The 27,392-nt window shown below is 38.8% G+C and overlaps 2 protein-coding genes across 10 annotated transcripts in view; one reads left to right on the top strand and one right to left on the bottom strand.

Moving 5' to 3' along the window:
* The window catches only part of IRAK3 (interleukin 1 receptor associated kinase 3), a 118,733-nt gene that overhangs the window by 82,461 nt on the left and 8,880 nt on the right, over positions 1–27,392 (bottom strand). For 2 of the 8 annotated variants that reach the window (XM_054527362.2, XM_054527359.2), the window contains exon 2: positions 17,799–17,915. The exons of 1 other annotated variant lie outside the window; for it this stretch is intronic. In XM_054527362.2, coding sequence (XP_054383337.1) covers positions 17,799–17,913 — 115 coding nt within the window. In that variant the 5' untranslated portion in view covers positions 17,914–17,915. Of the gene's footprint in view, positions 1–9,854; positions 15,472–17,798; positions 17,916–27,392 lie in introns of those variants that run through there. 5 more of the 8 variants (XM_054527363.2, XM_054527364.2, XM_054527367.2 and 2 more) reach the window with 5 other exon arrangements.
* The window catches only part of TMBIM4 (transmembrane BAX inhibitor motif containing 4), a 36,006-nt gene that overhangs the window by 2,464 nt on the left and 6,150 nt on the right, over positions 1–27,392 (top strand). Inside the window, exons 2-6 of one of the 2 annotated variants that reach the window (XM_054526442.2) lie at positions 9,064–9,204; positions 15,905–16,013; positions 16,954–17,059; positions 21,391–21,424; positions 23,366–23,483. In XM_054526442.2, the coding sequence (XP_054382417.1) occupies positions 9,064–9,204; positions 15,905–16,013; positions 16,954–17,059; positions 21,391–21,424; positions 23,366–23,483 (508 nt within the window). 2 annotated transcript variants of the gene reach the window in all.

The raw sequence follows: 27,392 nt of genomic DNA, 5'->3' as shown, positions 1-27,392 counted from the left end.
TGCGAATTGGGCAGGTCCCGGAACCAGAATAGGTTCAGAGTGACGAGTCCTGCCGCTTGGTGGGAGAAAATTTATGGAGAGAGAAAGTAAAGTGAGGTACAGAAAATAGAAGTGAGGTACAGAAACAGTTGATTGGTTACAGCTTGGTTTTTGCCCTATTTGAACATGAACACTTGGCCATCTTTGGCTGAAACTTAGTGATTGGTTCAAGCGTAGGTTACAGCCTGTTTACACATTCAATTAGGTTATATTTCACTATATACCGAGAACCCCTAGGCCGAACTTCAAATATCTAAAGGGATAGCTTTAGACTAAACTTATATACCATCCAATATCCAGAACTTTTTAATCTTGCAGAACTGAAACTCTATACCTATTAACTCCCCATTCCTTCCTTCCCCCAGTCCCTGGAACCACCATTCACTTTCTCTCTCTGTGAATTTGGCTACTCTAGATAAAATCAGTATTTGTTTTTTTTTTGTGATTGGCTTTTTTCAGTTAGCATAATGTCTTCAAATACATCCATGTTGTGGCATATGTCAGAATTTCGTTGTTTTTTTTTTTTGAGACAGGGTCTCATTTTGCCACCCAGGCTGGAGCGCAGTGGTGAGATCACTGCTCACTGCAGCCTCTACCTTCTGGGCTCAGGTGATCCTCCTGCCTCAGCCTTTCGAGTAGCTGGGATTACAAATGCAGGTCACCATGCCTGGCTAATTTTTTTGTATTTTTGGTAGAGACGGGTTTCTCCATGTTGCCCCGGCCGATCTTGAACTCCTGGACTCAAGCGATCCTCCCACCTCAGCCTCCCAAAGTGCTGGGATTACAAGCATGGGCCACTGCACCTGGCTGCAGAATTTCCTTTTTAAGACAATAGTATTACTTTGTATGTATATACCAAATTTTGTTTATTCATCCATTGATGGACATTTGTGTTGCTTCTACCTCTTGACTACTTTGAATAATGCTGTCATGAATATAGGTGTGCACATACCTCTTCAAGACCGTGCTTTAATTCTTTTGAATATATACCCAGAAGTGGAATCGCTGGATTGTGTGGTAGTTCTATTTTTAATTATTTAAGGAACTGCCATACTGTTTTTGATAGGGGCTACATCATTTTACATTCTCAGCAACAGTGCACAAGGGTTCACCTTTTTCTACATCCTTGCCAACACATTCCGTTATTTCCTTTCTTTTTTAAAATGAAAATAGCCATCAAATGAGTGTGAGATGGTATGTCCTTTTGGTTTTGATTTGCATTTCTCTAATGATTTAATGATGTTGCACATTTTAAAAATATGCGTGTGGGGCATTTATACATTTTCCTTGGAGAAATGTTATTCAAGTCCTTTGCCCAGTTAATGTTTTAAAAGCAATTTTAGGTTCATAGCAAAATTTAGCAGAAAGAACAGAGTTCTTATATACCCTTTCTGCTTTTCCCCAAGCCTCTTGTACCAATAACGTTCTGTACCAGAGTGGTATGTTTGTTACAATTAGTGAACCTAGACTGACACCTCATTGTCACGCAAGACCAAGGTTTACGTTAAGGTTCGCTCTTAGTGTTGTATATTCTATGAGTTTGACAAATGTTTAATGACATGTATCCACCATTATAGTATCATACAGAATAGTTTCACTGCCTTCCTCTGTGCTCTGCCTGTTCATCCCTCCTTTCCTGCTGATCTTTTATTGTCTCCATAGTTTTGTCTTTTCCCAAATGCTGTATAGTTGGAATCATCATGTAACCTTTCAAATTGGCCTTTTTCACTTATAATATGCATTTAAGGTTTTCTACATGTCTTTGCATGGCTTGATAGCTCATTTTTCTTTAGTGCTGAATACTATTCCATTGTTTGGATGTATTACAGTTTATTCATTCACCTACTGAAGGAAATCTTGGCTGCTTCCAAGTTTTGTCAATAAAGCTGCTTTGTAAACATCCATGTGCAGGTTTTTGTGTGGACATAAGTTTTCAACTCATTTGGGTAAATACCAAGCAGCACAATTGCTGTGTTGTATAGTAAGAGAATCTTTAGTTTCATAAGACATCACCAAGCTGCCTTACAAAGTGGCTGTACTATTTTGCACTTCCACCAGCCATGAATGAGAGTTCTTGTTGGTTCCACATACTCGTCAGCATTTGATGATGTCAGTGTTTTAGATTTTGACCATTTAATAGGTGTGTAGTGGCATCTCCTTGTTGCTTTAACTTGTAATTCTCTAATGACTTATAATGTTGAGCATCTTTTCATATACTTATTTGCCATTTGTGTTTCTTCTTCCTTTTTCTTCTTCTTTTTTTTTTTGAGACAAAGTATCACTCTGTCTCTCAGACTGGAGTGCAGTGGTACAATCACAACTCACTGCAGCCTCAATGTCCCAGGCTCAAGTGATCCTCCCACCTCAGCCTCCTGAGTAGCTGGAACTACAGGCACATGCCACCATGCGTAGCTAATTTTTTGTATTTTTAGAAGAGACAGGTTTTGTCATGTTAGTCAGGCTGGTCTCAAACTCGTGGGCTCAAGTGATCCACCCACCTTGGCCCCCAAAGTGCCGGGATTATAGGCATAAGCCATTGTGCCCAGCCAATCAAATAAGAAAAGGGCAGTCTCTTCAACAAATGGTGTTGGGAAAATTGAATATCCACATTCAATGAAATTAGAATGTGGATGAATAATATATGTGCTTAATAGTTTCCAGTTTACATAATGAAAAAGAATGAAATTAGACGCTTACCTTACACTGTATACAAAAATTACCTCAAAAAAGATCGAAGTCCTAAATTTAAGACCTAAAACTATAAAATTCTTAGATAAAAACATAGGAGGACACTGGATTTGGCAGTAGATTTCTTGGGCATGACACTAAAAACAGGCAACAAAAGTAAAAATAGATGGATGACATCAAAATTTAAAACTTCTGTGTATCAAAGAACACATTCAACAGAGTGAAAAGCCCCATAAAATGGGTGAAAATATTTGCAAATCATATATCCTATAAGAGGCTAATATCCAGAATACATAAGGAAATCCTACCATTCAATAACAAAAAACAACCTGATTTTAAAGTGAAGAAAGTCAAGAAAATAAGATAGACTACATACTGGGAGAAAATATTTGCAAAAGATATATCTAATAAAGGACTGTTATCCAAAATATTCAAAAGAACTGTAAACAATAAGAAGACAAATAGCCTGAATAAAATGCAGACAAAAGACTTGAACACATACCCCACTAAAGAAGATTTACAAGGTTGGGTGCAGTGGTTCACGCCTATAATCCTAACACTTTTGGAGGCCAAGGTGGGAGAATCACTTGAGCTTGGGAGGTCGAGGCTGCAGCAAGCTGTGATTGTGTCACTGCACTCCAGCCTAGGCAACAGAGTGAGACCGTGTCTCAAAAAAAAAAAAAAAAAAGGATCATATATACCAGGATTTATTATTGGAGCTCTGTTGTATTCCTTTGGTCTGTATGTCTCTGTCTTTATGTTAGTACCACACTGTTTGATTACTGTGGCTTTGTAATAAGTTTTGAAATCAGGAATGTGAGATCTCCAATTTTGTTGTTTTTTTTAAATATTGTTTTGGCAATTTGGGGGTCCCTTGACATTCCATATACATTTTAGAATGGATTTTCTATTTCTGTGAAAGATGCTATTGGGATTTTGATAGGGATTGCATTAAATCCCTATCAAAGTAGGTTACCCAAAGTAACCTACTTTGGGTAGTATGAACATCAGTTTTCAATGTATAATGATGGATGTATTTCCATTTATTTGTGTCTTTAATTTCTTTCATCAGTGTTTTGTAGTTTTCAAATTTGTCTTCTTGGTTAGGTTTATTCCTAAGCATTTTATTCCTTTTGATGCTGTTGTAAATGGAATTGTTTTCTTAACTTTCTTTCCAACCTTCTCATTGTTAGTGTATAAAAATGTAACTAATTTTGCATGTTAATTTTGTATCTTGAAGCTTTGCTGAATTCATTTATTCTAACAGTTTATGGAATCTTCAGGGTTTTCTACATGTAAGGTCATGTTTGTGAAGAGAGATAATTTTACTCCTTTCTTTCCAATATGGATGCCTTTTATTTCTTTTTCTTGCCCAATTGTTCTGGCGAGGACTTCCTGTACTATGTTGAATAGAAATGGCAAAAGCAAACATCCTTATCTTATTCCTGATCTTAGAGGAAAAGCTTTTAGCTTTTCACCACTGAGTAAGACATTAGCGCTGGGCTTTTCGTATATGGCTGTGGAGGCCAAAGTAACTCCATCTTGGTTGCTAATCTGCCTTGTTGACTTCTGACTAAGCCCAGTTCCAGGAAACCCCCTAAGATTTCCAATTTATCTGTGGTTCCTTGTATAAGAGCATGTACTTACCATAAATCCTGTCCTTAAGTCAAAACAACCTTGATGTTGTCTTCCTTCAGTTGTCCTACAATCCCTTCTGAATCACCCTTTCCCTCTGGTATATAAGCCCTAGGTTGGGGGATTTATGGCCCATAGATCCACTATCTTTTCTCTGCCTGAGACAGAGACACAGAGATGGCTTCTGCTCTTATGTCCCTATTAAATGTTTTTTTCTAAGAAAATGGATTTGCCAGCCTCTCAGCTTTCTTGGAATTTGGGGATAGGTTTGCATAGAACTACTACCATGGAAAAATGGCCTTTAATATGTTGAGATAGTTTCTTTCAATTCCTACTTTATTGAGTGTTTTTATCATGAAGGTTGTGGAATTTTGTCAAAAGTTTTTTCTGCATCAGTTGAGATGATCATGTTTCTTTTTCCCCCAACATTCTGTAAATGTGCTGATTACATTGATTAATTTTCATGTATTGAACCATCCTCACAGTCCAGGAATAAATCCTGGTTGGTCGTGATCTATAATCCTTTTAATGTGCTGTTGAATTCTGTTTGCTAGTATTTTGTCGGGGATTTTCACATCAGTATTCATCAGGGACATTGCTCTGCAGTTTTCTTGTAGTGTCTTTGGCTTTGGTATCAGGGTAATGCAGGTTCCATAAAATGAGTTTGAAGGGTTCCCTCCTCTTCAGTTTTTTGGAAGAGTTTGAGGATTTGTGTTGAAGCTCAGCTTTCTAAAGTATACGTCTCTTAAACCAATAAGACATTCTCAGATTCTATCTGATAGGATTTGGCTCTGTGTCTGTATCCAAATCTCACCTTGAGTTGTCATTCCCATCATCCCCACGTGTTGTGGGAGGGACCAGGTGGGAGGTAATTTAATCACAGGGGCAGTTACCTTCATGTTGTTCTTGTGATAGTAAGTTCTCACAAGATCTGATGGTTTTATAAGGGCCCTTTCCCCCTTTTGCTTGGCATTTCCCCTTTCTGCCATCATGAGGACATGTTTGCTTCCCCTTCCGCCATGATTGTAAGTTGCCTGAGGCCTCCCTCCTCTGTGGAAATGTGAGTCAATTAAACTTCTTTCCTTTATAAATTACCCAGTCTCGGGGAGTTCTTTATAGCAGTGTGAGAATGGACTAATACAACATCCATCTGTAAAATGAACAGTGACGATGTGATACATTAGAGTAATTAAGAACTAGTACTGCAAGAAATAGGAGTGCATGAGAACTATTTAACTCATAGATACCCCAAGGAGAAAGAGTCCCTGCTAGTCCCAGAAATAAGGAAGAGAGAGAATGGGTCACTTCAGGGAAGGACAGGGATAGAATATGGCAGCCATTGCAGCAAGTTAAATGAGTAGAGGTGGTATCTGGTGTGTGAATAGAAGGCATTCATTAGAGAGGCCTTGGTGACTCAAGGTACCACCATTAAGGAAACATTTGAACCATTAACATACATTTAATAAATAAAAATATTTTTTGGACAACCCCTTTCTAATGTATGTAAAGACAGTGAGGTAAATAAAAGTTTTGGAAGTCACAGTCACTGTTCATAAGGCATTAGTTAGGTTGGCCACTAGCCAAACTAATCTATGATAGCAGCATAATTAAATTCTAAAATTCCAAGTTTGGAGGGAGTTTGGGGAAGGAATCAAGAGTGTGTTGTTGAAAACAAAATAAAGAGACAAAGCTGTAAATTAAACATTTTGTTTGGGAATAACAAAATTGCAACTTGGGGTATACGTGCAGATTGGGGTGGTCTGCAGTATGTCTGAGGAACAAAGAGAAGGTTGGGGATTTTATTAGAAAGAACAATGTTATGTGTCACTTTGCAAGAACCTTCAGTGGCACTAGAGAAGCGTTTGGGAACTGGCAAACAACTATTTTGACAGACACAGCAGGTTGTTTCAGTAGCTGCTAGGTAAAACCAGGCTATTCACCCCGAATGAGTTTTCCCCTGGCCCCTCGACTGTGATTTAGTTGGGTATGACATATAATCACTTTTACAGTGTGAACTGGAATAATCTAGGAGAGCTGTAAAAGGAAGTGAAATGCCAGTGGAGGGCTGAGTTTGCATACAGTTGTCCCTCTTTATCTGTGGCAAATGCATTCCATATTGTGTTAATACAATAGCTATTAATAAGATAGAACAAATACAACAATATACTATAATAAAAGTTATATGAATTGGTCTCTCTCTCTCAGAGAGAGAGGTAATATTTCCAGACTGTAGTTGACCGTGGGGTAACTGAAACCTTGAAAAGAAAAACTGCAGACAAGAGAGATCCACTGTTTGTGAAGGGAATTCATGGGGTGGAGATGGGGGAGACAGAATTTGTGATGAGGCATGGAAAGGTGGGAATGGCATGCCATACATTATAGTGAGAAGAATGGCCTTTTTTTTAGTGATGTTGGGGAATAGTACAGTGTAGTAGAAAGAGCCCTGGATTTAAGGGTCTGAAAATTAAACACAGTCCTGGTTGACAGCAATGTAGAGAAGCAGGTTACTTTGCCTTTCTGAGTCTTAGATTCCTTATCCATAAAAGAGGCATAATTGCTGCTCTTCCAACTATATCAAGTGGTTTTAAGGGTCAAGCAATTATTTTATTTTAAATACTCCTCCAATGTTGGCCTCCCAAAGCGCTGTGATTACAGGCATGAGCTAATGCGCCTGGCCTATAGACGGTTCTAAGGAAAGAATTAATTTTATTCTTGATTTATTTCTACGGCCCTCACATCACTATAAGAGTGCTGATTGCAATACCAGATACTCAGTATTTGTTCACCACAAATATTTAAATTATGCAGGAGCATTTTATTTAGGAGTCCTTATCACTAGGTTGGTAACTTAAGCTGACTACACCGGTACTAAATAAGTGGTTCTCATTTGTCTTCGGTGCATTACTACTTAAAAGGTTAAAAATGCTCCACCAAAAAAATAAATAAAGTGTCTGGGTGTGGTGGCTCACGCCTGTAATTCTAGCACTTTGGGAGGCCAAGGCGAGCAGATTACGTAAGTTCGAGACTAGCCTATGCAACACGGTGAAACCCTGTCTCTACCTAAATACAAAAAATCAGCCAGGCGTGGTGGCGTGTGCCTGTAATCCCAGCTACTCAGGAGGCTGAGACAGGAGAATCACTTGAAGCTGGGAGGCGGAGGTTGCAGTGAGCCGAGATCACGCCACTGCACTCCACCCTGGGCGACAGAGCGAGACTCCGTCTCAAAACAAAACAAAGCACATTAGCTGCTTGTAATGTGTACATTTTCTGAAAGATACTTTTTGAATCATATACATCTAAAGTGTCAAGGTTCATTGGTGGAAAACAACAAATCATGAAGCTACTAAAAAATTATGTGAGAAGGCCCGTCGGGCAAGTGAAGAGCGCCTCTGCCTGGCCGCCGCCCTGTCTGGGAAGTGAGGAGTTCCTCTGCCCGGCTGCCCAACTGACTGGGATGTGAGGAGCGCCTCTGCCCGGCCGCCGCCCCGTCTGGGAAGTGAGGAACGCCTCTGCCCGGCCCCCCGCATCGTCTGGGAAGTGAGGAACGCCTCTGCCCAGCTGCCACCCATCTAGGAAGTTAGGTGCCCCTCTGCCCGGTCCCCGCATCGTCTGGGAAGTGATGAGGGCCTCTGCCCAGCCGCCGCCCTGTCTGGGAAGTGAGGAGTTCCTCTGCCCGGCCACCCAACTGACTGGGATGTGAGGAGCGCCCCTGCCCGGCCGCCGCCGGGTCTGGGAAGTGAGCAGCGCCTCTGCCCGCCCCACCCCCGCCACCGTCTGGGATGTTAGAAACACCTCTGTCCGCCCGCTGCCCCATCTGGAATGTGAGGAGCGACTCTGCCCAGCCGCCACCCTGTCTGGCAAGTGAGGAGCACCTCTGCCTGGCCGCCGTCCTGTCTGGGAAGTGAGGTGCCCCTCTGCCCGGCCGCCGCCCTGTCTGGCAAGTGATGAGCCCCTCTGCCCGGCCGCCGCCCTGTCTGGGAAGTGAGCAGCGCCTCTGCCCGTCCGCCACCCTGTCTGCGAAGTGAGCAGCGCCTCTGCCTGGCCGCCGCCCCGTCTGGGAAGTGAGCAGCGCCTCTGCCCGCCCCACCCCCTCACCGTCTGGGATGTTAGGAGCACCTCTGCCCGCCCGCCGCCCCATCTGGAATGTGAGGAGCTACTCTGCCCAGCTGCCGCCCTGTGTGGCAAGTGAGGAGCACCTCTGCCCGCCGCCGCCCCGTCTGGGAAGTGAGGAGCGCCTCTGCTCGGCCGCTGTGCAACCCTCCAAGTCTGAGGTGACAGCCTTGTGTGTGATCTTTCTGCCCTCCCCAAGTTTGCATTTTTGACATTAAAGTTTACTTTTTAATTAAAAAAAAATTATGTGAGAATGAATTTCTGAGTATAGTCTCTTACTTGAGCACTTTTACAGTGCTGATTAAACTAGTATATGTAACTAGTCTATTGTAATATATATGTGATATAGTCTGTTAAGCTAGTTTATTCTGCAGTAGTCTTTCATAGTTTCATAGTATGTATATACCATAATTTATTTAACCATCCCCACTTGATGATTGTTACCTTTTTTTATTCCTTCAAATAGTGCCTCAGGGAACATCCTTCTATATCTTTGTAAATTTCTCCATTATGACTTTACTATAAATTTTTGGAAGTGAAATGATAGAGTCAAAAGAGTATGTGCATTTTAAATTTGATTGGTTTAATCAGTTCTCCAGAGAGATTGTACCTTCAGCAAACAATATATGAGGATACCTTCTGCACCCTCAGCCACACTGAATATCATCAGACTTTTTCATCTCTGGCAATCTGGTAGATCAGGGATGGTGAACATTTTCTACAAAGGGCCAAGTAAGAAATATATTCAGCTTTCTGGGCCATAAGATATCTGTTGCAGCTCCTCAACTCTGCCATTGTGCAAAAGCAGTTGTAGAGGATACATAAGTGAGTGTGATTGTGTCCCAATAAAACTTCAGTTACAAAACCAGGTAGTGGGCTGGCTTTGGCCCACGGGCCATACTTTGCTGACTCTTGTGGTAGGTAAAAATGTAATCATGTGTTAATTTCTGTGTCTTTTAGCTATGTGAGTGAAGGTGAGCATTTTCCTTTGTTTACAAAAGTTGACTAGGCTGTGTCTTAGATGTTAGGGATCTAGTGGTGACCAGACAGTGTTACAGTCTTCTGTAGTGGTTATTTGGATGGGGCAGTAGGAAAGATAGACCCTAAAGAGGTAAGCAAATAAATAACCCTCTAGCTCTGAAGAAAAGAAAAAGGTGTGAGTAGAAACTAGCGTTTAGGGTGGCAGCTATTTTAATTAAGGAATGGCCAGAGAAAGAACTCTTAAGGGAGACGGCAGGTGGATTGTATGAGAAGGAGCTAGCTAGCCAGGCAGATTAGCTGTCTATTGCTTTGTAACAAATTGCCCCCAAATTTTGTAGCTTAACACAGCAAGTATTTATTACACACAGTTTCTGAGTGTCAGGAATTTGGGAGGGTCTTACCCAGGTAGTTCTGACTCAGGGTCTCTCATGAGGCTCCAGTCAAGATGCTGGCCAGGACTGTAGTCACATGAAGGCTTGACTGGGCTGGAGGATCTGCTTTTGGGAAATTTCATTCCCATGGCTACTGACTGGAGGCCTCAGTTCCTTGCCACATGAACCTCTCCATAGGGCTGCTTGAGTGTCCTCATGACATGGCAGCTGACTTCCTCTGGAGCAAGCAATCCATGGGAGAGCAAGGAAGAAGCCTCAGTGCCTTTTATGACCTAGTCATGGAATCACACATATCATTACATCTTCCTTATTCTATTAATCAGAAGCAAGTCACTAAGTCCAGTCCATACTCAAGGGGAGGGGATTTAGGTTCCACCTTTTGAAGCTAGTGCCAAATAATCTGTAGCTGTATTTTAAACCACCACAGTCTTCCCTCTGGTCACAAATTATTTGTCTTCTATATGCAAATTAAGATCCTCCAAAATACCCCGGTATAGCATCATCTCAAAGTTCAGAATCTCATCATCTAAATCAACCCCAGGTGGTGTTGAAGCTCACTGGGTGTAGCTCCCTAGGTGTAGTTCCTTAAATACAGCTCCCCTCAAAGACTTTTAAACTAAAAAGACAAATGATCTGTACTACCATACTCAACATCCAGTGGTGGATAATATGAGGTGGTATTTTTGCCAATATAATTCTTCAGAAAACTTTATGGGTGTCTTGTGATTCTTACTGGGTTTCATTCCATTCAATAATAAAAGCCTCACCCAAAAATGTCTTAGACTGCTGAGTGACAACTTCCTTAAGCTTCTCAAAAGCCCTATTGTTTGAATCTTTTTTTTTTTTTTTTTTTGAGACAGAGTCTTGCTCTGTCGCCAGGCTGCAGTGCAGTGGCGTGATCTCGGCTCACTGCAAGCTCTGACTCCCTGGTTCAAGCGATTCTCCTGCATCAGCCCGAGTAGCTGGGATTACAGGCACATGCCACCACGCCCAGCTAATTTTTGTATTTTTAGTAGAGACGGGGTTTCACCATGTTGGCCAGGATGGTCTTGATCTCCTGACCTCGTGATCTGCCCGCCTTGGCCTCCCAAAGTGCTGGGATTACAGGCATGAGCCACTGCACCCGGCCTGAATGTTTTTTTGAGGCACAATTTTGGATATTTGTGAGGTCTTAACTAAGGATTTTGCAATTATACTCTTTATGTATTTTTTTGATTACCTGAGTCAGAAGCCTTTCATTTTTTTTTTTTTTTGAGACGGAGTCTCACTCTGTCGCCCAGGCTGGATTGCAGTGGTGCAATCTCAGCTCACTGCAAGCTCAGCCTCCCGGGTTCACGCCATTCTCCTGCCTCAGCCTCCCGAGTAGCTGGGACTACAGGCGCCCACAACCACGCCCGTCTAAGTTTTTGTATTTTTAGTAGACACAGGGTTTCACCGTGTTAGCCAGGATGATCTTGATCTCCTTTCCTCGTGATGTGCCTGCCTCGGCCTCCCAAAGTGATGGGATTACAGGCGTGAGCCACCACGCCCGGCCCATCTTTTTAACATTTCTTCCTTTAGCTGTGTATCTCTTCTCTTATATTTTAGTATAAGCAGCAAGAAGCCAGCAGGTACATTCAACACTCTGGGAGTCTCCTTAGTTTGATCACCTACTTCATTAAGCACATTTTCTACTTTTGATGTTACCATAGCTAACACTGTTGCTCAACTTTTTCTGAGTATATAATAAGCATTCTCTTTCCTCCAGTTTGCACAGAATTTTACCCACTTTCGTTTAAGCCCTCACCTGCAGCAGTCTCAAAGGCATTAACTTTCTACAAACGGTTTCTTCAAGGCTCTTTTAGCCTTCATCTCACAGATCTGCCAGCTTTCATCTACTGCCTGATTCCAAAGGCTCTCTGCCATGTTTTAGGTGTTTGGTATGGCAGCACCCCACTTCCAAGTACCAAGATATATATTCTGTTTGTGTCACAAATTACCCTAAACCTTAGTGGTTTAAAAAAATAAACTATCTCAGTTTCTGAGAGTCAAGAATCTGGGTAGTTTTAGTTTAGAGTTTGTGCTAGGTTGTGGTCAAGATATTGGCTACTGCCGGTCATCTGGAGGCTTGACTGGGGATGAAGGATGTGCTCCCAGACAGGCTACTCACAGGGCTATTCATAGGAGTCCCTAGTTTCTCACTGGCTCTTGGCAGGAGACCTCACTTTCCTCCCACATGTGTTTTTCCATAGGGTGCCCTTAGTTTCCTCACAACATAGCTGGCCTTCCCTGAGTATGCATTCTTAATGGGGTGCTATTGACTCCATTAGATGACGGTTGGTTCTTTAGAGGGATATAAAGATCTGAAAAAACTTAAGATTTTATAATGGCATATATCCTTCCAAAGGGCGATGGTACAATAGATATATAGTATATTTGTGGCATTAAAATTTTATTGAGGGGGCTATTAGGAAAAAAGTACCTGGAAGGCTACTTAGGTGGGGAATAATGAAAACAAGGTTGAGAAACACTGTCCCAGAGGAAATGATCCAAGAAAGAGCAGGAGGAAGCCATAATGCCTTTTATGACTTGGTCTTAGAAGTAGCACCCTGCCACTTTTGCATCATTCTTTTTGTTAGGACTCACTTTGAAGGGAGTGTCAAAGAACTGTGACTTACCTTAAACCACTACTTCCTGTAAAGAAGGATAAGAGCATTCCAAGTAGAGGAAAGAGCAAGTGCAAAGGCCCTGAAGCAGGAAAGTGACTAATGTGGGTAAAGCATGGTGAGGAAGAGAGAGAGTGCTGAGATGAGATTGGAAAGGTTCTACATCATGTAGGACCTTGTAGGTCCTATAAAATCTTTCACATTTTATTTTAAGTGAAACGATTATTTAAGTATTTAAGCAGAGAGTCACATGATATGGTTTACTTTACATAAAGATCACTTTGACAGAGTGTGTGAAGAAATAGGTGAGACAAGAGTGAAAGCATGGGGACCAATTAGAAGGTTCCTCCAGTGGTCCAGGTGAGAGATTAGGCACACTTTGACTAGGGAGGTAACAGAGGAGACCAAAAGAGGCAGATACGTTGTACTTTCAAAGATAGAACTACAGTAGTTGCTGATAGATTGGGAACAGGGAGGGGGTAACCAAAGATGACTTCTATGTTTTTGGCTTGGAGGATGTTGGTGCTGGTTATCGATGAGAAGACTGGGAGAACAGCAAATTTGGATAAATGAAGAGCTCCAATTTTGGCCATGTTAAGTTTTGAGATGTCAAATAGAAGGGAAGAAATCAGTACTCAACAAAAATTGGAAAATCTTGCTGTTTGACTAGTATTCTTTTCATATCGAATCTTTTATATTTTCCTGAAAGCTGTATATGCATGTCCTTTGCTACTTTTTATATTATTCACAATGGGTGTCAATACTGCTTTTGCCTGGATTTGGCTTATGATACTGGAGTATAGAAAAAGTTATGATCTGGAATATCTGCATAAGGATAATTTTTTAGTATGAACTTAAAGGCTTAGCACAAGTTTCTTTAAAATATTTTTAATTGCAATAGTAATACATACTGCTGGTATCTAAAAAACACAGATTAGTAAAGAACTGAATATGAAAATTATCCTTAGTAATACTGCTCAGGGTCTACGAACAGCTGGATGTATATTATTCTAGTCTTTTATTACATATGCACTTGTGTACATACACACATATACAAATAAACATTAGATCTTAATGTGCACATTGTTTTGAACTGTAAAACAGTTTTACAAAATGGTAAGAAATAACACTAATTTCCACTGCTTGAGAATATATATCATATGGATTGGGTTTGAGTTATATGAGGCACATAATAGGGTATCAAAAGTAAAGAATACATTCCAGGGCCAGTCATGGTGGCTCATGCCTGTAATCCCAACACTTTGGGAGGCCAAGGTGGGTGGATCACTTGAGCCCAGGGGTTTAAGACCAGCTTGGGAATGTGATGAAACGCCATCTCTACAAAAAATACAAAAAAATTAGCTGGGTGTAGTGGCATGCACCTGTAGTACTAGCTACTGGGCAGGCTGAGTTAGGAGAATTGCTTGAGCCCTGGAGATTGGGGCTGCAGTGAATCATCATCATGCCACTGCACTTAAGCCTGGGCGACAGAGTGAGACCCTGCCTGTCTCTCTCTCTCTCTGTCACAGATGTGCACACACACCCCATCCTGGTGTGGGCCTGTATTCCCACCTACTTGGGAGGCTGAGGCTTGAGGATGGCTTGAATCCAGGACATGGAGGCTGTAGTGTAAAGAATATGATTTTTTTTCTCATAGCCCAGAAAATCCCTTGCAGGTGTAATGGCTTGACCTTTGGTTTAATAATTAAATTTGCAGAAAGATAGCCCACATAACATTGTCCATGCCAGGAGTATATTCTTTACTCTGCTTTTATGAAAAAGATAGAAATGACCTCCCAAAGGATTCAGACATCAGGGCCTTTTTAAGAAAGTAAGTCGTAGATCTGTTGTGGAGTTGAGAACTGTTTTATCTCTAAGCCAAAATACAATGGACACTCATTGTTCTTATGAGTCAGTGGTTAAATTATATGCCCAGTAAAATCTGTTTAAGACATTAGGAAAAACTCACTCTAGATTTTGGAAAGAGTGCCAGAGGGAAAAATTAAGATTTAATATTTGGGCATTTTGATGATTAAATCCTTAGTATTCATGAAAATTCCCTTATTCCTGTGAAAGATTTTGTTTTTTTAACTTGATATTTGGCTGACATGCCATCAAAACACTTTGCCCTTCCTTGGAAAGCCAGGTCTTTAGTAGGAATGTTTTTCAAAAGGAACATCCACCATCTAATGCTCATCTACCATGAGCATTGCCATGATAGGCAAGAGACAACATCACATTTTCTTTTGTTGGGTAAAAGTCATTCAACATGACTTTTATTGCCTGCCTAAGCACAGTCCTCTAAGCAGTGGCTCCATTATTCTGTTTCATTTCAGAATAATACTTTTTCTCTTCCCTGACTAGTAAAATTTACCCTTCATTAATTTAATAAAAATTTATTTAAAAGCAAATAAAATTTAATGACTATTTATTCAGTGCCATCCACTAGGCTGAGTGGTGGGAGTAAGGAAATGAATTAGGCTTCTTCCCGATTATTAGTGAGCTTTCGGTCTTTACAGTCTAGTGGGGGTGAAGGACAAGTAGACTTATCAATTATAAAGTGATTAGTGGTATGTTTAGGGTTCCTCAGGAACATGAAGGAGAAACATCTAATTCAGAATGGGGAACTGAGAAAGGCTGAATCTTGAAAGATGATTTGTAGTTAGCTGGAAGTGTGAAGGGAGAGGGATATCATAGAGAGAAGGTGGGAACTGTTATTAATGTTTTATTTCTGAAGGTGGTAATGAGTTCTTGGAAGTTCATTGTATTATTTGTATCACTGTATATCAGAAGACTTTAATAATAAGCATTGAATCATTAAGCCTTAGAGGTGATTTCTGGGTATTGATAACAAAATATTATGAAAGGATTTTCTATTGTATAGAAACTAGAGGCAGGGGTACTATAAATGAGAAATAATAATAGATGAGTGAAAGTAAGTTTATATATTACTTGCCTTTTCAGGATAAGTTTCATTTGGGAGAAATAGTTTTACTATTTTTGAAATTAAGACATAAAAAAACTTACGTTTATATGCTTTCTATTTCTCCTTTTCAGATTCAAGATATAATCATTCTTTTAAAATGTTCTGCTTTTAGTCTTTTGCTACGTTGTATCCTTCTGTGTACAACTAGGCATTTAATACATTTTTCATTTTGATGAAAACATTTACATTTTGGCCCACTAATTTTTTTAGGCTCATGCTTTTTGGAGAGAGGTTTAGATATCTCTTACAATTTTTAGATTATTTTGGAAGCTTTGTATTCTTGTCTAGTTTTAGTTATACATTACATTATTAGGAGGAAAATTAGGAAAGAATACATGTAAAAAACAATTTTTTAAAGAGGAAATTTGATTTTACTGTTCTACGATAAATGCTTAAGAAAACAGTAATGTATTTTTTTTCTCTTTTAGCCTTTCTAAGAAAAGTCTACAGCATTCTTTCTCTGCAGGTTCTCTTAACTACAGTGACTTCAACAGTTTTTTTATACTTTGAGTCTATACGGACATTTGTACATGAAAGGTAAGGTAATAAGATGATAATGAATAATTTTCAGACATTGCATATGATCAAAAAGGCATATTATAAACAAAATCCACTTTTTTTCTATTAACTTTTGAGGTTAAAATGTAAAAAAGGTTCATTTACTCGTAAGCCTGATTAGTTTTGTTTTTGATGAAGAAAAATACTCCACAACATGGTATTTACCTCTGAACTTTTTAGCTTCAGTTTCTTAGGGTTAAACCCTCAGTAAAAATTAAGAATTTTTACTGCATGCCATTTTTAAAAGTCTTAATTTTTAAAAACTTTATTAGACTATATTCCCTGTGCTCAAAGCCTAAGACAGTACTTGAAAAATAAATGTGAGTTCATTTTAGTTTTGGCTCATGACTAGGATAATTTCACCAAGAAGTTTCAAAAGAGCTCCACATGATTCATCCCTGATCTTTAATCAGGGATGAATCATAATTATTTCCATGATACAGGTTCGTTATATTAAAGGAAAGGAGAACTAATGAATATTTTCATAGAAGTAGAGAATTTCTGTCCTCCCGGAGTCTTGAACTATTAGTTTGCTATTTGAGGTACAATTCTTTAATTTAAATTACAGCCATATGGCAAATACCCTAAAAAAGTAGTTGTTATTATTTAATTTCTTTATTGTATAATATTAGTATACTAATTGCAAACATTATTCAAATATGATAGAAGTTTATACGGTAAAAAGAAAAAGTTTCCCCCATTCATTTTGGGCTCTTTTCTTTGTCTTGAGGCTCCTTTCTACCTTGTACTCCTCAAATTTTCCAGATATAAAATAATTTGATAGTTTGGTGTGGATCATTCCAGATTTTTTTCCCTGTACTTTGATAAACATATAAAATAGATAAATTTTATTAAATTGGATAATACTGCTCATGCTATTTTTTCTTTAACTTGAAACACTTAATATTATGTCTTTCAGTCCTGCCTTAATTTTGCTGTTTTCCCTCGGATCTCTGGGTTTGATTTTTGCGTTGACTTTAAACAGACATAAGTATCCCCTTAACCTGTACCTACTTTTTGGATTTGTGAGTACTCTGACTTTCTCTATTCCCTTAACAATTATTCCTGAGTTTTAAATAAATGCATATATAATACATATATAACAATGGCAGAACAAAATTAATGAGTTTTTTTAGAGTACTTTAGGAAATTGTAATTTTATAGTCTTTTAAAACTTTTAACAGTTTATTAGTTTCAAAGGTTTTTCTATTAATATTAGTATGTAGTGGAAAAATGCTGAATTGGAATCAGATGACCTGGCTTTGCTGCTATCTGATTATGTGACACTTGGCAAGGCATTTATCCTTTCTGTGCCTAAGTTTTTTCATATGTAAAATGAGAATATTAAAGTAGAAAAATCCTTGTGATACCTTCTACCTCTAATATTCTATTATTTTCTTGGGAGAAAATTATGTTGTGGCTTTAATTTCATAAAATTTAAATTCTTTATTATTAACTCTTCTTTGTTATTATCTTACCACTCTGGTCTTTTAAAGAACCATTTTGCTCAAATTATGTGCATTAGTAACTTTTTTCAAAATTAGAGTTGGGAGAGCCCAACTTTAAGTCATGTGTGTTGAGATATTTGTGAAAATTAAAACCCAAACTACCACTTATGAAAATTCAGTTTAGAATATGACCAGAATAAGGGGATAAGCCTCAAGTTATGTGTCTAAAAAATTATTTTGCCTCTTCTCATCCAGTATGACTAGATTCTAACCTAAAAATTTACTTCAGAACATTCCAAACTAATATTAAGAATACCTGGGTGGGTGCAGTGGCTCATGCCTGTAATCCCAGCACTCTGGAAGGCTGAGGTGGGCAGATCGCTGGAGTCCGGGAGTCTGAGACCAGCCTGGGCAACATAGTGAGACCCCATCTCTACAAAAAAATACAGAAATTAGCTGGGCATGGTGGTGTGCACCTGTAGTCCCAGCTACTTGGGAGGCTGAGGTGGGAGGATCACTGTAATGGGGTTGTGGGGTGGAGGCTGCAGTGAGCTGAGATCACGTGACTGAACTCCAGCCTGAGTGACAGAGTGAGACCCCATCTCAAACAGAAAAAGAATACTTGTAGTCAAATACGAGTGGGAAAAGCTATTGATTAGATTAAAATGCTTTAAATTAAAAACGTTTGTGAATTCTGATAATGAGTTTGTATTAAAATGATAAAAGCTGATGACTTTGAAAGTTTCAGTAATAAGAAAGATTGTTCATTTAAATCTGAAGCTCTTTTGTTTGCAAGATTGTCAATCCTAACTCAAGTTATCGCAAGTAACAAGGAGTTTAAGGATGTAAGAGCTTGAGAACCCACCAACCCAAATCCTCTTCCAGAAGATGAACTGGAGAACTGGAGGAAGATTCCAGAAATGATGATATCATAGGAAATTCAGTGACAAAAGTTTCTGTTCTCCTCTCCCTTGTTCTATTACATTTCTTCTCTACCTCAGTTGTCCTTACACATTGTTTTCCCTTTTTCTGTCTTTAATTTTTATATGACCCATTGTTTGCCCCCAAAGAGTCATTTAACTTTAGCTCCCACTGCCATTGCTTCAGTCTCTGAGTTTAGATTCCTGAGTCAGAAAGAATCTGGTCCAGGCGTGGTGGCTCACGCCTGTGTGATCCCCGCACTTCAGGAGGCTGGGGCAAGCATATTGCTTGAGTTCGAGACCAGCCTGGGCAACATAATGAGACCTTGTCTCTGCAGAAAATACAAAAATTAGCCAGATGTTATGGCACGTGCTTGTAGTCCCACTACTCGGGAGGCTGAGGCAGGAGGATCACTTAAACCGGGAGGTGGAGGTTGCAGTAAGCTGAGATTGTGCCACTGCCCTCCAGCCTCAGTGACAGAGTGAGACCCTGTCTTAAAAAGAAAGGGGGGGGGGAAAAGGGGGGTGGGAGGGAGGAAGAAAGGAAAAGGAAGGAAGGAAGGAAAGAGAAAGAATCTGATTGGTACACTTGGTTGTTGGCACAGGTCACATTGTAGGCTGTTAGTCAATATATGGGTTGCCAGGCCTTGGGTAAGAGCCAACTCCTGGCCTAGTCAGCTATGTCTCAGGAAAGAGGAAGTATAAAAAAAAAGGCGGCCATATAGAACTCCTCTTTGCATCTACATGTAGCCTCCTCTCAGAAAGACTGATTTCTGTGTGGGAAGAGGGTGTGGTTCAACTTTTGCCCAGCAGGGAGAGGTCCCACTAGAAAGGCATCAACCAAATGCTTATAGGCAGGATAGTCACTGATTCTTAAATCTGTTCATCATGCCCATAGCTAAAAATGGTTTAACAAATAAGTATGTACAATACATTTCCTTAAATTACTCAGGGACCTTTAACGTTAGGGGTTTTTTTGGTCCTGATCCACCAAGATAAGAAAGGAGGTGAATCTTATCTTGCCCTAGTAGGAGTGTGTGTGTGTGTAAGCATGCACATAGACAGACAGATAGATAGATAGATACTCCTCAACTTAGAATCATTAACCTTAAGGTTTTCCACTTTTATGATGGTGTCAAAGCAATATGCAACCACGAAATTTCAGACTTTAAGCATTGGTGATTCTTTAACTAAAGACACTCTGAGCTGCATTTTTGACTTACGATATTTTCAACTTACAGTGGGGTGTATTGGCATCTAACCCCATTGTAACTCGAGGAGCATGTGTGTATATGTTTTAAAGGGGCATTATCGTGTTTTCCTAGTCTTATCTTAACTCCTATTTATACCATCCTGTTTCCTTAGATACTTGAATGTGTATGGGATTTCTTTCTTAAAATCTTGTCATAAATAGCAAGAATATAGTATAATCATGTTGCCTGCCCCCCCGCCCCCGCAAAATTTCTTTCTTTCTTTTTTTTTTTTTTGGAGACAGGGTCTCTCTCTGTCACCCAGGCTGGTGTGCAGTGGCGCAAACTTGGCTCACTGCAACCTCTGCCTCCTGGGCTTAAGCGATCCTCCCACCTCCCAGCCTCCCAAGTAGCTGGGACTACAGGTGCATGTCACCATCCTTGGCTAATTTTTTTGTATTTTTAGTAGAGAGGGGGTTTTGCTGTGTCACCCAGGCTGGTCTCAAACTCCTAGACTCAAGCAATCCACCTGCCTCGGCCTCCCAGAGTACTGGGATTACAGGTGTGAGCCACCACGCCCAGCCCAGAAAAAAATTTCTATCATCTTTTGCTACCATTTTTGCTGGCACTACTAAAAGCATTAAAATGTGACAGCAGTTCCATTGCCTCCATGTCTGTGTACAATTTCTAATACCATTTTTGCTCTGGTGCTGATGGTTTTCTGATATCAGGTAGAGTGGAGTACAGGGATGCTTCTACCAGGAGTATGATTATACAGCCACTGCCTTTATTTCTGGCTTTGCCTTTGTGATATGGTCTATCAGATGATTGATAAAATCTATCTAGAGTAAGGATATAAGACAAAATAAAGATACTGTAATTAAGGGGAAAGAGAGGCTAGAGGACATGGCTCAGTATCCCCAAGTCTTTTATTTAGGATATGGGTTCAGCTGCTTCTGACTTGACTTAAACAGTGACAAAATAACAATGGCTTAAACAAGATAGTTTATTTCTCTTCATGTAAAAATTTGAATGACAATTTAGTGAAGGTGACAAGGGCCCACGCTTCTGCTAAGGTCCAGGCATTCCTAGAGTGGTATATGATAGATCATATGGTATAAGATAGATCACTCTCATAGCCACAGAGTATCCAGTTATTAATACAAACAAATGAGAAGAGGAAGGGGAGAGCAAGTCTTTCTTTGTTTTTAGAGCACAATCCAGAAGTTGAATTCCTATCTTAGTCACATTAAATTGGCTAAAGTATTGTTGCGTAGTCAGACCTAGCTGCAAAGGAGACTGAAAAAATGCAGTTTAATCTGAACAGCCATGTGTCCAGGTAAAAATTCTGTTATCAGGGAAGAAAGAGAGAATGAATATTGGGAAACACTTCCAAGACTCCCACACCAAAGTACTACCTAAATATTTTATTCTTCCTAAGTTTGTGTGAGGTATTGAGGTTTTATAAATGTGCACATAATTTGCAATTGTATTCTTATTTATATTACACAGCAAGAAAAACAGAATGTTCTATATTTATAGTCTTCCTGTTACAAATATGCGATTAGAGCTTAAAGAGTCATAGTATCACAATTAGAATGTAAATATTCTCACTCAATATATTGAGGTCTCATTTTCATTATGGTGGGTTTACTAACTGCCCCATATACTTCACAGGGCTGCTTTGAAGCTAAAATGAGATCATTCATGTGGGAGCACATTAAGCTGCTAGAAATTAGAAAATGTACATGAGATAGTATAAATTTTACAGTCATTAATTTAAGTTTCTTTTCATTAGACGCTGTTGGAAGCTCTGACTGTGGCAGTTGTTGGTAAGCCATAATTGCATTTCTATATGTTATAATAACTTTTTAATGTAGATAAATCTTTCAGGTAAAAAGGTATTTGGGGCTAAAGTTTAACATCATGGAATATCATATTTCAGAAATATAGCATAGGACGAAGAATTCCTAAAGTATAAGCAAAAGTCAGATATTTATCCTTTACATATTTCAGCTGAGCTTAGAAGTGGAAAAAAAAATAAAAGGAATGGAGAACAGTATTTCATTTGTTTATCCATTTAGAAAAATAAGACAACTATATCTAATCTTTTCCCTAATTTAGAGGTATCCTCAAGTAACTGAGAACATGTGTTTTGAGCCACGTACTTTAATCATATGTATGAGCTTAACTCCTTTAACTGGCCTGTGCCAAATTGTGCTTTTAACATTATATCCTCATATTTTATCAAATGGCACTGCAAGAAACAGTGGTAATTTCTGCTCTGTATTTCATGTTAAATATGTGTTTGAAGGCTGTTTCTGTTATAATTACTTGATGTACCCTATGTAATGCCTCAAATAAAAATTTTCAGTAAATTAAGAATAGAAATTCTGATTGTCTCAAAATGGTTAACCTTGAGTACCAAAAAGGTCAGAGTTAATTATTACTTTCCATAACAGCAAGTTGTTTATCCTTATAGTTAATATATTTAACTCTTCCTATTTTGTCATTAGTTTTTTAACCTTTCTATGCCAGTTTTGTTTAATCTGTATGTTTCTGTAATTTCTTTTTAAAAGAATCAATATAAATAAATAGTAATAAATAATAAATAGGATTGAAGCTTAACATAGAAAGGAAGTATTATTAATATTTACTTATTATTAATGTTACTTACTATTAAGGTTATCAAATCCATCTCTCCCTTCTTCAGCCCCTACTATGTATAAAGAATGTAGGAGAGAGTTTCATTTCAGGATTATTGGAATTGGGGGTAGAAAAACATAGATGAGGTAATCTGAGAACATTATTTTCCTCAGTAATTGCAATATCTTTTCAACCTAATAGTATACTTAAATTACTGACAAGAAGCAAAATGGACTTCATGTCTCATCTTTTTCATGTTCACCTTTCTAATCCTGTAATGGCATAAACAGAGAAATTCCAATCATGTAGCATTTAAGGATAGAAAGAACATGAATAATTACTCTCTGAAAAATTAAAAATTACTTAAATGGCTTTGGGTTCAAAGCAGTTAACCTCCAAGAGGTTATAACTTTGCAATTTATTAAAATGTTAAGGAGTTTTATTACAATAGCCGTAATCGACTGGATGATTATTCTAAAATTACAGAAAGGAATTTGGCATATAGTCAGTAAACCCCAAAATAATGTACTCCAAGATAATACACATTTGGATATAAAGCAGTTAGTGGTTGGTTTCTGTCCTCTGCAGGGTAAGTGAATGGTAGGCAACCCCAGACAGCCCCAATATTTTTCTTTCCCAATTTCCTTGATTTCGGCTGATAAACCAAGTATAACTAACCAGATGATTGCTGGAATTGCTGCTACTGTCCAGGAATTCCCAGCCAGGCAGGAGACCCAGAATCATCCCTATTGATATTTAAACCATAATGGACAATCACCACAGATGGTGGTAAACTGCGACTGGGACAGAGATGGCTGAGAATCACTCTGCCATACCTGTAAAACTCCAAACTGGCTACAAGCGTAATAGCTCTCCAGTCATTTCATTAACTTGGTAATAATGTGACCTCCGATTTTGTATGAATGAATTTTTTGGAGACTGTTAATTGCATTATGGGTATGGTTTCACTGTACCCATGTAGTCAAGGATGGATAAGAAATCTTTTCTAATTGTTTTTATTGGCATAAAGTACAGGAGAAAATGAAGCATTTCTGTAAAATGCCAGAAAAAGCTGTTTTGTATTGAGCATGTTTATATGCATGTTAATCAGTGTTTTAATTTTACAGTTACTTTCTATGATGTATATATTATTCTGCAAGCTTTCATACTGACGACTACAGTATTTTTTGGTTTGACTATGTATACTCTACAATCTAAGAGGGATTTCAGCAAATTTGGAGCAGGGTAAGTTGTATATATTCTTGGATATAATAGATAGATGTCTTTAATTATTATAGGTGGTTTTGAGGAATGTGCTACACTGTTTTTTTTGGGTACTGTCTTTTAAAATGGAGGGTAATAAGAGATCATCTCTTTGAGTACTAGGGCCAGGCCCTACTCCCAGAACATACACAGAAATGGAAAGTGGCTTTGACTTATTTGCTTCTCTCCTATAGTGAAAGGGAGGTGAATTAAAAAATAATAATAATAAGCTTTCCAGAGAGTTCAAGCTTGTATGCTTTATTAACATTATGGAATTTACTGAAATTATTTCAGTCTTTGTCTTAGCATAAATGTTACCAAGACCATCCACGTCTTCGTGGAAAAAGCGCTGTAATTAGTACAGGTATTGAAAGGGTCTGCATGAACTTTAAGACCTTTTGATCCATCTAGATTAACCTGTATCCTTCCTCAAATAAATATATGGAATGATCCTTTTTATATTAGGATTATGGTACAGCATTGCCCTCACCTGGTAGGAATGCATAGACTCTTTTCTAAGCTCACAGTGGCTTCCTGTTGGCACAGTCACCCAACCATTTTCTTTTTCCTGTTACAACACTATTTACAAAAGTCTGCTCTTGCTAAACTTTCTTTCCTCCCCCACCCCTTTTATTCTGGTAATTCAGAACACCAGAAGTCTCTATTGAGATAAAATATAGTTGGTCAGCCAACACTGACAATTGCGCAAGCTGCTTAAATAGTTTCATTAGAATGGAGTTTGATTTAGGGAGAGGTAACATTTTCTATTTTCTTTTCCTTCTTTGGAAGGATGTTTCATACTTATTTGTGTGGCATATATGATAAAAGGTTTGTTCTACTTCCTCTTCTCAACCCAGTCTCCAACTGTTCCCTCCCTTTCATTAATTCCAGTATCATCTCTCTAAATCCTTTTCTGGTAAACCTGCCTTATATTTCAGCCTCTTCATAATAAATTTACATTGATTGATAAAAATGGTATTACAGTGATCATACATAGATCTGAGACCAGATATTTCTGAAGTGTGTCTGTCTGTGTCTGCTGTTTCTGATAATTCTTACGATATTTTCTTTCTTTAAGTGTTCAGTTATTTTTGACTATGTAATTGTCCTTGAAAAATTATTTGTTGAATTTCTTTGAGGCCTTGGTTGAAGGTGCACTTTTCCATACAGTATTTGGGTTTTCGCCTAGCATCTGGGAAAACTATTGGATTGGGTCCACTTGAAACTAAATTCATGGCTTACGATGTTTTTCCAACCACACAGGTGTTATTCAGTTAGACTACAAATCAGCAAAGGGATAGCTTGTGGTGACAATTTCCCAGGGATGTTTCTTCTCTGCCCCCACCCCCCAATTTACCCCTGCTTAGTGCATTGATGACTTTTCTTGTAGTTGGGCAAATTCAGCTACAGTACTATGATTACTTCTTTGGGTTTCCACTTTTACCTAGATTTTGACTTGATAATTCCATTCTACCTTGACAGTTATTTGATGTTTTTAAGAAGATATTCTTTGTTTTCTCTTTTATGCATAATTTCAGTAGTTTTTCGGGGTGGGATGGGGCAGTAATTAGTCTGAAATAGTTCTTATTTGCTGTAATACTGGAAACGGAACCCTTTCAAAATTGCCTCTTACCTGTATTACTACAACCAGCCTCTCTATTCTCCAGTCTTACCAGTTTCCAGCCTCTTTTCCACCAAGCAGTTGGGTGATACGAAAATGGAAACTTGATTACAGTATACCTATTTAAAACCTTAACACTTCACTACTGCTCTTGGTATACAGCCCAGTTCTCCACTGAATTGCATCTACTGCTATTAGTTACTGGATATTGCCATGTAATGACTCTCTAGCAAAATCCTAATAATAATTATACTTTGGTCAGTATGCCATAGATACAGCTACGTAAGAGTAGCACTTTATTGCATTTTAAATAAAACTTAATGGCACTACTTACTGTGACGCCTCAAAGCCAAAGTGGTTGTGGAAGCTGAGTGCCAAAATGGATATAAAGACCGAGGGAAAAGATTTTCTGTGAAAATATTTTCTAAAAAGTTTATAGGCTGTTCCTTCTGACCTGTTTATGGGACATAATAGGGACTGAAGAAATGTGTTAAATGTTTGGATGTATGGTAGTATCAGGCAATGATGGCAGTGCTTCATAGATTGACTTAAAGCTGTGATGTTTTTACAACATCATTATCCTGTGGTAATTCTGCCACAAAAGGGATTAAATCTCAGAACTACATATGATAACTATGGCAACTGGTCATTGGTGTGCTAGAGTTGCCTTGTGCCAGCTTATGAGAGGCATCTTGCAAGTCAGTTGTTAAACTGCTGGAAGCTTAAAGCAGGCCCTGAAGGATGTATGTACACTGCAGAAATTAAGAAGCACTACAGATCAGGGCTCATTTTCTTTCCTAGAAATTCAGTTTACTGGTACATCATTGTTTGTAAGTTATTTTTTATTCTGTGCTTCTTGTTGAGAGGGAAGAGGGTAGGATTTGTCAGTCCTCTAGATGGAGTTGTTAGAATAGCAAAATCAGCGCTATGTCCATGGTATATCTTATCTATATTCTCAGAAAATTTGCTCTCTTTGATGCTTAAATATTTAATGAGATTTGAGTCAGGGTAGAGTGAACTAACAACTTAGGCAGAATATTTGTAGGACATGACTTTCAAATCTTTACCTGTTACAGTATCTACAGAGAATGCCGTCATAAACTGACAAATCTTAGGCTGAATTTCTTATCAGAAACTTACCAAATGGAGCCTGTGACCCTAAATAACCCTTTTAGTGTGTGTGTACACTTAGGTCGCTGGGTGGGGCATGCTGCTTAACCAGGGAGCCTAAGTGTGTCAGACTTCAGCTTGGATGTTGTAGTGGAGAAAAGGTATCTGTTTTGATATGTATTGTCAATAGTGTCTGATCAGGCTCAAATGTAGGATCTTGTCCAGTTAGTGAATAAGAGTAAATTAATGTCCAGAGACCTCTGGCAGCCCTATCCTAATGTCTTATTAGAAGCCTACAAGAATTGGAGAGGATTTTTCATGGGTCTCTTGTGTTTCTGAATGTCTTGTGAATGATGTGCTGACTGCTGTTTGTTCCAGACAGTCTTTTTAAGGTTTTTTTTTTTTTCCAATAGTGAACAGCCTGGGAAGATAGAAATAGTGCTCGCTAGAGCAGAGGGCAAGCATGTTTACTTTCCATTATAAAAAAAACTTGCTTCCCTAAATTCAAGGTTCCTCTCTTGTAACACAACTCACTGTGTGTGTAGGTGTCATGTGGCCCTCTTAGCATCACCTGGGCCCTGTCATAAAAATGCTGATACTACTGTTATTACTCTAAACTGTCCTTTATCTCAGACCTAGGAGCTTGATGCATCCATGAAACTGTGCCAGGCTAACTTGTTAGCCTGCAAGTAGGGTAATATCTCGGATGCTGTAAGTTCTTAATATCACCTTCCCCATACCCCATGGTGCAGGAGCTTTGGAGTTTCCCTAGGCTTTAAGAATGAAAAAGCAAATCCTAAGACCCTTTCAGTCCTGAAGGATCTATATTGTGAGGTAGCATGATACCTCATTCTCACTTAGGTATGCCAGATGTATCCTGAGAAATTTTAGGGCCATTTCAGAGAGACAGCTGAGGACTAGATTCTCATCATGCCTTCATTTCACCAAATAGCATTACAATAAATAACTCTGTTATTGTGAGACAACTTATTTTGTATGAGTTCAGTCCTTTTGCATTTATTGAGTTTTTTTTTTTTTTTAATGGTATCTTGGTAAATGTTCTTTGTGCACTAGACAAGAATGTGTATTTTGCTGCTGCTGTCGGATGATTTGATAAATGTCAATTAGGTAAAGTTGGTTCATAATGTCAGGTCTTCTAT

Source organism: Pongo abelii, chromosome 10 (assembly GCF_028885655.2).
Source record: "Pongo abelii isolate AG06213 chromosome 10, NHGRI_mPonAbe1-v2.0_pri, whole genome shotgun sequence".
NCBI classification, from domain to species: domain Eukaryota; kingdom Metazoa; phylum Chordata; class Mammalia; order Primates; family Hominidae; genus Pongo; species Pongo abelii.
Note: the sequence above shows the minus strand (reverse complement) of the source record. Positions and strands in the feature narration are given on the sequence as shown.